At 41.7% G+C, this 9,412-nt stretch overlaps 1 protein-coding gene across 1 annotated transcript; it reads left to right on the top strand.

The window, feature by feature from the left end:
• Window positions 1-2,305: 2,305 nt before the first annotated feature.
• LOC115788178 (major histocompatibility complex class I-related gene protein-like) lies at window positions 2,306-7,121 on the top strand. Its single transcript, XM_030741122.1, has 6 exons — window positions 2,306-2,633; window positions 3,122-3,397; window positions 4,731-5,059; window positions 6,175-6,279; window positions 6,463-6,480; window positions 6,564-7,121. The coding sequence occupies exons 1-3, from the start codon at window positions 2,306-2,308 to the stop codon at window positions 5,042-5,044; spliced, it is 918 nt and encodes a 305-aa protein (XP_030596982.1). The 3' UTR covers window positions 5,045-5,059; window positions 6,175-6,279; window positions 6,463-6,480; window positions 6,564-7,121.
• Window positions 7,122-9,412: the final 2,291 nt, after the last annotated feature.

Below are 9,412 nucleotides of genomic sequence, written 5' to 3' on the forward strand. Positions count from 1 at the left end.
AAAGGACAGCCATGAGTCTATCAACAAGCAAGTTATTATTCTTAAGTCTAATCTGATTACAATGCACCAGTCAGGCTTGACTTTAGAACAGCTCTAATCAATGTCCTAGTAATTTCAGCACACCACCACAACGGCGCGACATTAGCTATTGAGTCTTTAATCCGGTTACTCAAGCCACTAGTCGGAGCTCGGACATTTAGATTGGTTCTATTAATGTCTTAGTGACTCAAAAAATTAAAAATACTCTTTAGACTTTGCTGCACACACATCACTACTCGTTGTCTTTCATGGTATAAAAGCCAATTCTCACACACCATTCCTCATGCTGCGGATTACAGGAGTTATTTCTATTCAGTAGAAAAGTTTCCAGCCACACACACTTCTTGGTTTTAATAAATAAATAAATTTAATCAATAGCCTAATGCTATAGTGCAGTTTAACGTTCCCAGTATCTCTCACAATCCTTTTTCACTCACATCAACTCATCTCTTTACTTGTTTTGTTTCTTTAACCCATTATTTTTAATTCTTAATGTCAACCCCTTTTTGGTTTTCTGATGCTTCAATATGTGGAAACTTAAACGCAGCTCACTTCCAGCCTTTGCGGTCTTCGTGGGCCGCGAAGGACCCGATGGGCTGGGTCCTTCAAAGGATGCGACCCCTGAATTTGGACACAGCTACAGAGATGATGGAAGAGACTACGCTGATGGATGGGAAATTTAAATACAAGAAACTTCCAGATGGAAGTACAAACAAAAATGCTGAGTTTGCTTATCACAGGAGCTCTTCCACCCTTTGTTGGTCTGTGTAGTAGACTGGTGGGAAAATAAACAAGATTTTGAAGTGTAAGCTTATGTATATTGATTCACTCATCAACCAAACTTAAATTAATATTTATCATTTTAAATATTGAAATGTGATTAAAATGTGATTAATTTCGATTAATAATTACAAAGCTTCTAATTAATTAGATTAATATTTTTAATTGAGTCCCACCCCTAGTAATGAATAAATATAATATACAAGTTTCACTTTTTGAATGAAATAACAGAAATAAACCAACTTTTTCATGATATTCTAATTTTATGACCAGCACCTGTACATACGTGCATGATTTTAGCAAGACTATCAAGGATATACGTATGAAACATATTTTTTTTCAAAGCCATGAAGGTTGAATAACAGGATTAATATATCTACAGACGGCCATGGTGACTATTAGTCTCCCATCTGTCGGCCCCCTGCTTCTCTATCCAATTTATTTAATTATTCAACCAACTGCCTCAGCCACCATTTAATTACTTATTCAATCTCTATTCAAACATTTATGTCGACTACTAATTAATCGCTATTGATGTTCATTTGATTCATTATTTGATCCAACCGTTATTTATCAATTAATCTACAACTATTTAGAGCTTTGATTCAACTGCTAATTATTCATTTAATTCCATTATCTAATACTATTAATTTAACCATTTAATTTGTTCACCATTTAATTGAACATTTCATTGAATCACTTCTTACTTAATCATTTGTTTGATTCACTATTTAATTAATCATTTTTTTGTAATTTTATCTTAAAACATTATAATTTTACTCATTAAGTAAAATAAGTAAAAATAAGCCCCAACCGGAGTTGGGGTGCGTCGATCGTAGATATTGGAAGTGGGCGGACGGGAGCTGAAGAGGGCTTTAACGCTAAACTCATCTGACTTATGCAATCACATTTAATTGGAAATGTATTACAATGGGACCAGATTTTTCATCCGAGAAAGGCGAAAATCCGACTTGCATGATCTGATTTAGGTGATAATTTTTATTGGGATTAACTTTAGGTGATTTTTCCTGTACATCGTAAATGGTTATTATACAGAAAAACACAATCCTTGATTCAGGAACACTTTGATTTTCTTGTTTTCTCATATTCAGGGTTCTTAGCAAATACGCAGCAAAGTGTAGAATGGTAAAGTTGTGCCAGATAGGAAATCAAACCTTGGCCACTGTTAAAACTTAAACCCTCTGGTGTATGTAACATGCAAATGCTATGTTTGAGTTACATGCGTAGAAATTACCTGACCATGATCACGCAGTTTCTATATATAAATACACAGAAAAAGAAATAATACTTTTTATTTGAAGTAAATATCTGAAACTATCACATAGACCTTACAAATCTTGTTACCCTAGGTAGTTTATAAGTTTAATCAAGATTAAAGCAGTCATCTAGGAGGAGTTCTGTAACAAACATGCTGATGTACATTATTATTATTATTATTATTATTATTGTATTTTAGCAATATACAATGTTTATATGTTTTATTTACTTGTTTACTAATATATTGAATATTGTTTGTCCCACAGTGAAACACTCACTGGTTCATTTCCTTACTGGGTCGTCTGGAATCCCACACTTGTCAGAGTTTGTTGGTTTTGCAGAGGTTGATGGCATTCAGATGATTTACTGCGATGGAGACAACAAGATATTTGAACCAAGACAAGACTGGATGAAGAACATATTAGATAACAACCCTCAGCTGCTGGAAATGTACAATCAACAGTGCTTTGTGATGCTGCCAAACCACTTAAGAGAGGAACTTATTAGTATGAAGCAGCAGTCTAACCAAAGTGGAGGTGGAGTAGTTTCTGTTATATCATGTCATATACCTAATCAAAACTGATTTGTGTAAATTAATCTTGTTAATTTTAAAATTATACCTTAATCTTGTGTTTTTTGATTGAGACCAGGAAAGATTAAACCTTGCTAAGTGTTAATGTCCCTTAAAAAGCATGATAAAACATGATATTTACATAATTATTCTAAATTTTAGTCTTCTTAGTCTCTACAAATAATAGTTAAGTTTGCCTTTAAACAGGTATATCTGATCAGTTCTTCTACCTCATCAAGTTCTTTTTGTTGAGGTCACATGGCTCCTGTGCTGAATCAGTTTCTGCCCCTTGTCGTCCTACATCTCTTGCTTTAAAATGCTGCAGTTCCAATTAGGAGTGAAAGGTTCGCTGATTATCTGAGAGCAACAAAAACCGTGGAGAATAGCAGCACCTTATACAATGTGCAGCATTAACATAATTAACTGCAATCTCTGTCTTCTTTCTCTCTTCAGCTGTCAGCATTTTGCAGTTAACAGCTGGTTGTGAATGGGATGAAGAAACTGGAGAGGTGACTGGCTCTGTACACTATGCCTATAATGGAGAAGCTTTTCTTGAATTCCTTCTGGAGACCCTGACATGGTCTGCACTGAAACCAGAGGCGGACGTTATGAAACAGAGATACAATGCTGACATAATAATAAAACAAACAGAGGCCTTCCTCACTCCACTGTGCACAGATTTGCTGAAGATGTTTTTGAACAATTCAAAACGCTTCCTGCAGAGAACAGGTACAATCACACAATTTGATTCAGTTTCATAGATGGAATAATATTTATTGTACCTTGTATTATGTTTTTAACATTACATTTATTGTAGAGAATTTATATTTATTATATGACATTTATTTAAGAAAAAATATTTTGTATTTAATGATTTAGAAGGTGAAAGAAGCTGGGTCCACACACTTTTGTGCTGCTACAAAGTTTTATTGCTAGTTGCAGTTTAATATTTTTGATAAATAACAACTTTAGGCACAAATAGTATCTACAAATGAAAAAATGGAATTTCCTGGTCATTTTAATAGTGAACTAGACAAAAAGTGAGAAGACGAACACACACTGCAGCACTTGTACAGCACACACACACACACCACACACACACACACACACACACACACACACACACACACACACACACACACACACACACACACACACACACACACACACACACACAGCTTCTGCCCTGATAATTTGAATTGAAATGTGAGATTGCCAGTTTTTCCAGCTGGACACCCACTGTGGGGTTTTGTCCTTTTTTTTCTGGTTAACTTTGACCTTAATACAATTTTGAAGACAACAAAATGCAGAGTTTCACCACAGAGGAGTCAAATGCAGGACACCACAAACAGGTGATCTAACAAAAGGTTATCTTTGATGAAAGCTGATATAATTAACACAAATAACTAAGTCCACAGGATTGGCATCAATGAAACCAGAATCTAACAAAGCACAAAGACTGTAGGGAACAGTGACAGTTCTGATACATAGTAATACAACTAATAGATAATAACAAATCAAAGGCAAATCAGACAAGACTATATGCACGCACACAGTCTGAAGGTGGGGCAGACAGTCACAAACGAGGGAAACCAGACACAGGTGGAGACAGGTGGGGGTATGGCCGTAGAGTCCAAAAACTTACTCCCGTTTTCTTTCTCTAACTGCTTTACCTGCACTGTGAGTTCATGAGGTATTAAGGAGAATTCATAAGGACTTAGCAAAGAAAACCACAGTGTGACAAGCTCCTTAACAATGTGACAGCAGATGTTAGAACTGAAATTAAATAAAGGTCCATGATTGAAAGAGAATAAGTTATATGAAATCAACCCATGACTTTTTCCTTACTACATTCATTAGTTCAAAACTACTTGGTCACCATGTCAGTGTGTTTTGTGTTAGATTTAGTTGAAAGTATGCCATAATACTCTTTCATTTATTTTGATAAATCCCTTTTGAATTTCTCCTTATCTTTGTTATTGTTTGCATTCTTCTTGTTTATCCTTTTTTTAAACTTCTTCAATCATTCTGTCCCTCTCTTTCCCACCTCCCCTCTCTCCAGTTCTTCCCTCAGTGTCTCTCCTCCAGAAGTCTCCCTCCTCTCCAATCAGCTGCCACGCTACAGGTTTCTACCCTGATAGAGCCATGATGTTCTGGAGGAAAGATGGAGAGGAGGTCCATGAAGGTGTGGATCATGGAGAGATCCTCCCCAACAATGATGGGACCTTCCAGATGAGTGTTGATCTCAACATTTCATCAATCACACCTAAAGACTGGAGCAGATACGAGTGTGTGTTTCAGCTCTCTGGTGCTGAGGATGGCATTGTTACCAATTTGAATAATTCAGTTTTCAGAACCAACTGGGGAAAAAATTAAGTGTAATTTATGGAGGTGAGTGGAGCACATTTCCTTCATTTGTTTGTCATGGTCTTAAAGTTTTGAAGTTTGATTTCTGTGGCATTGCTGAATTTTGTTCTGAACTGTGGTAGAATTATTTTTCCATTTCAGTTCATTCAAGTTTTAGCATTAATTTGTTTTCTTTGAGCGATTCTGTGGTAACTTCACTCATGTTCAGTGCTGTCAGTGGTTCATTTATCTCGTTTCTTGTATGTAGTTTTACTTCTGTTGTTATTATCCTAATTGGTTTCAGCTGTCCCTTGTTAACCAAGCGTTCTTACTCCTTTTCACTGCTCTGTGTGTGTGTGTGTGTGTGTGTGTGTGTGTGTGTGTGTGTGTGTGTGTGTGTGTGTGTGTGTGTGTGTGTGTGTGTGTGTGTGTATCTAGCCTCAGTCTCTTTGCCCTTTGACAAGTTGTTTGCTATCTTGCCAGGTACCAGATGTACTTCCTTCCATTTTCTGGTGGATTTTTCTCTGGTGGATCTTTTAGCATAATTATGCAATTTTTATATCAGTGTTGTATGTAGAGAGCATGTGATGTGTTTGTGGATAAAGAGAAGTGTTTGAGTTTTAATTCAAGAATAAAAAATGTAACAGTGTTGGGGCTCGGATTATTTCTCTTTGGTATAACTTACGCAGCTTTAGAAAACACAGAGGACTGAAGTGCTAATGTGCACAGGTGAGGATCCAGGTGCTTCTGATTATGCAGCTATAACAGTGGCTCAGACTCACCTCAGATCACGCAGTGCACTTCCTGTATTTCCTGTGTTTTTTTCAGCAGCTCAAATCACATAATGAGGCAGTCATGTGATTTCAGAAAACGAGGCCTCATTTGACTTTTATCACGTGATATTCTGATCAGTGATACAGGTCTTGACACAGGCCTCAGGGCTTCAGCATCACTATCACTAATGCCACTTAACAGTTTACTGACAGTTTCCAAGTACTTGCATGTATGGTTATATCAGTGGAGATTCACATAGAGATCATACTTTTTTCAGTTCCCCCTCATCAAAATGCGATTAATAAATTTAAAAAAATGAATTATGGATGTACGTCTATTCTAACCTGCTTCATCTGCTCGTTGTTATCTTGTATGTTGCTGAGCAGCGAAGCCCTCTGACATGATGATCCCCATCATTGCTGCAGTGTTTGTTCTTCTTTTTCTCGTCCTCATCGCTGCTGCTGGATTTGCTGTTTACAAAAAGAAAAAAGGTGAGTGATTAAAAGGAACTGAATTCATCAGTCAACCAGTCGCAGCAGTGTGAGGCTTAGTTACATTATTTCTGGTGTATTTTATATATAAGTCATGGTTATTTCCCAATTTATATGAGAGAGAGTGTTAGGTTGTCCGGCACTTTTAAAACTGTAAATTATTTTCTTTCCCTGCTATTTCAGACCAACAGCAGACATCTCGTAAGTACAACTTGAAGACAGACATGAACTTCAGATGAAAAAATAAATAAATCAATAATACTGATTGTTTTTGGACCTTGCAGCTCCTGAGAACAACGCTGAAGTCTTTGAGATACTGACTCCAGAGCCCACATAGTCAAACACAAGATCTGATATACAGAGTTCACAAAGGCAGAGAACAGTTTTAGTTTTTAATGGTCTTCTGTGTGAACTTGACTTTTTGTAGAAATTTTTTCAATCTCAGTACTGATTTATGATCAAAGGGATTATTCATTCAAGTATAACATTTTAATGTTTTACTATATCATTGTGCATCTGTGTCATATTATTAAATGTATTATTCAGTGTAAGAGACAGATCCATCCACTGCTGCACTGTGAAATTCTGAGTGAACTCCAGGTCGCATTTACTGATCTGTTACTAAGGAAAGTTTGCTATCTAGAAAAACTTGTTTCCATTGGTTTTGTATATGTTTTTAATTATTAGTTATTAAATACTTTGAGATAAAAATTAATTTAGCTTCCAACCTAATCATGTCAAAAATTGTTCATATCAAAAGTCAGATTTTTTTGTCTAGATGGAATAGCTTTAACTTCCTCAGCTAACTTTCATGTTACAAATACTGATTTTCAATAAAGCATACAGGTATAGATTACTGTTATAAACGACGCTTTGGCATGCCTGCTGCTGCTTAGCCCAGCGGAGAGGGGTGGACTACAGGGCTCTGGTTGGTGCTCTGCAGCGGCGGTTTGGGCAGTGTGGCCAGCCTGCTGTCCTGCGGGCCGAACTGACGAGTAGACGGAGACAACCGGGTGAGCCGCTTCGCGCTTTGGCTAATGACATTGAGATGCTAGCGAAGAAAGCATATGCCCACATGCCCATCGACGTGCAGAACGAGCTGGCCAGAGACCAGTTCATCCGCGCCATTATCCCTGGTGAGCTGCGCATCCAGACTCAACTTTCCCACCCCCGCAATCTGCACGAGGCCCTGGAGATGGCCTTGGAGAGGAAGGCCGTGGTGGCTTCTGCGGGGTGCGACCATAGCGAGTATGACCCGGTGGTGAGGGCTGCGGTGCCGGAGGCCCCGGGCCAGGGGGTGCCAGCTTGGGCGGGCCGAATTGACCGAACTGGTTCGAGGCGTGTCTCTACAATCTTCACGCCGCGGTGCTCGTCCTCGCCGAGACCCTCCTGTTTGCTGGACGTGCGGACAGCTGGGCCACATCAGCGTGCGATGCCCAGACCGTGCCGGTTTTCAGGGAAACGCCTCAGGGCCTGCGTAGGCGGGACGGCGCAGGCCCCTTCTTCTGTGTCCCAATCCGCCGGGGCGCCGGTGGACAGAGCCCAACGGTACAGCTGGGGGTGCGGGGCTCAGCTCCCCCCAGAAGCAGACGACAGCACAGAGTCCGCGAGGGTGGTGGGCTGGACGCGTGCAGGGGATTTTTGTCACATCCCCATCACCCTGGCAGGGCTCCGTGCACAGCTCTGGTCGACACTGGCTCCACTGCGACCTTGATGAGACCTGACGTGGTGCCGGTAGGAACCCAGTTGGAACCAACTACAGTAAAACTGCGTACAGTGACTGGTGAGTTAGCCCCGATGTTGGGAAAAGGACTGGTCACTATTCAGGTGGGGGCCTGGAGTGAACTTGGAGGTGTGGGTGGCAGCGGTGCAGAACGTTTGCATATTAGGCCTGGACTTTCTGCGGGCCTCACAGAGTGTCTTAGACCTGGGGAATAACACGCTGACCTTTCCAGGGGGCCCCATGGTTGACCTGGTGCGCCCCGCACAGGCCCCGAACCTACACCCGCCAAAGTCGAGAGCAGCGGGGGTGCACCATGAGGCACACCTTCCGCCCCCGATCTACCCCCCTGCACCCCTGTCCCCTGACCCTGATTTAGCCACCGTGGTGGGTTCTCCTGCCTCAGACCAGCACACTGTAATGGGGGAGGGGGATAGACTGGCAGTAGTGAGGGACATATGGACACGTAGCTGCCAAGATTTAGATCATCCACAGCGGGAGGAGCTGTGGCAGGTGCTGCTGGAGTTCAAGGACATTTTTGCTCTGTCAGAAGACGAGGTAGGCTTAACTCACCTCCTGCAGCACGACGTTGACACGGGAGATGCACGGCCTGTGAAGTCCACACCTCGCCGCCTCCCCCTGGCGCATCAGGCTGCGGCTGATAGTGCGATCGGGGAGATGCTCAGGGCTGGCGTCATTGAACCCTCCGACAGCCCTGGGCCTCGGGGGTTGTGATGGTTAAAAAGAAGAAGAGCCCCAAAATGAGATTCTGTGTCGATTTTAGGCCGTTGAACAGTGTGACTAAGAAAGACTCATACCCGCTGCCCCGCATCGATGAGTGCCTGGATTGGTTTCCGGGCTCTCCTGGTTCTCCTCGCTGGACCTGCGTAGCGGGTATTGGCAAGTGCCCCTCAGCCCGCAGCCAGACCAAAGACTGCTTTCAGCACAGGCAGGGGGCTGTGGCAATTCCGTGTTCTCTGCTTCGGCCTATGCAATGCGCCGGCCACATTTGAAAGATTGATGGAAAAGGTGCTGGCCGATATTCCCCGACAGGAATGTTTGGTCTACTTGGACGACATCCTGTTCCACGGAAGTTCCTTCGAGGCAGCTCTGGCATCCCTGCGGCAGATTCTACAGCGGATAGCGGCAGCGGGCCTGAAACTCCACCCTGATAAGTGCTGCTTTATGAGGAAAGAGCTGGAGTTCCTGGGACACAAAATCGGGGGTGAGGGTATCAGTACGCTGGAGGAGAAAGTGCAGGCGGTGAAGGACTGGCCAACCCCCACAAACTTGAAGGACTTAAAGAGCTTCCTTGGTCTGGCGTCCTACTACAGGCGGTTTGTAAGGGGGTTCTCCTGTATTGCTGCGCCCCTGTTCCGCCTGCAGAAAAAGGATAGTGACTTTGACTGGTCA

This window comes from Archocentrus centrarchus, chromosome 11 (assembly GCF_007364275.1).
Source record: "Archocentrus centrarchus isolate MPI-CPG fArcCen1 chromosome 11, fArcCen1, whole genome shotgun sequence".
NCBI lineage: Eukaryota > Metazoa > Chordata > Actinopteri > Cichliformes > Cichlidae > Archocentrus > Archocentrus centrarchus.

Excerpts from the sequence above, each read along its gene's own strand:
- LOC115788178 (XM_030741122.1), top strand. The coding sequence starts at position 2,306 with ATGTTTATATGTTTTATTTACTTGTTTACTAATATATTGAATATTGTT. Across the intron at positions 2,634-3,121 it reads GCAGTCTAACCAAAGTGGAG|CTGTCAGCATTTTGCAGTTA; the intron begins GTGGAGTAGTTT and ends TTCTCTCTTCAG. Across the intron at positions 3,398-4,730 it reads ACGCTTCCTGCAGAGAACAG|TTCTTCCCTCAGTGTCTCTC; the intron begins GTACAATCACAC and ends CCCTCTCTCCAG.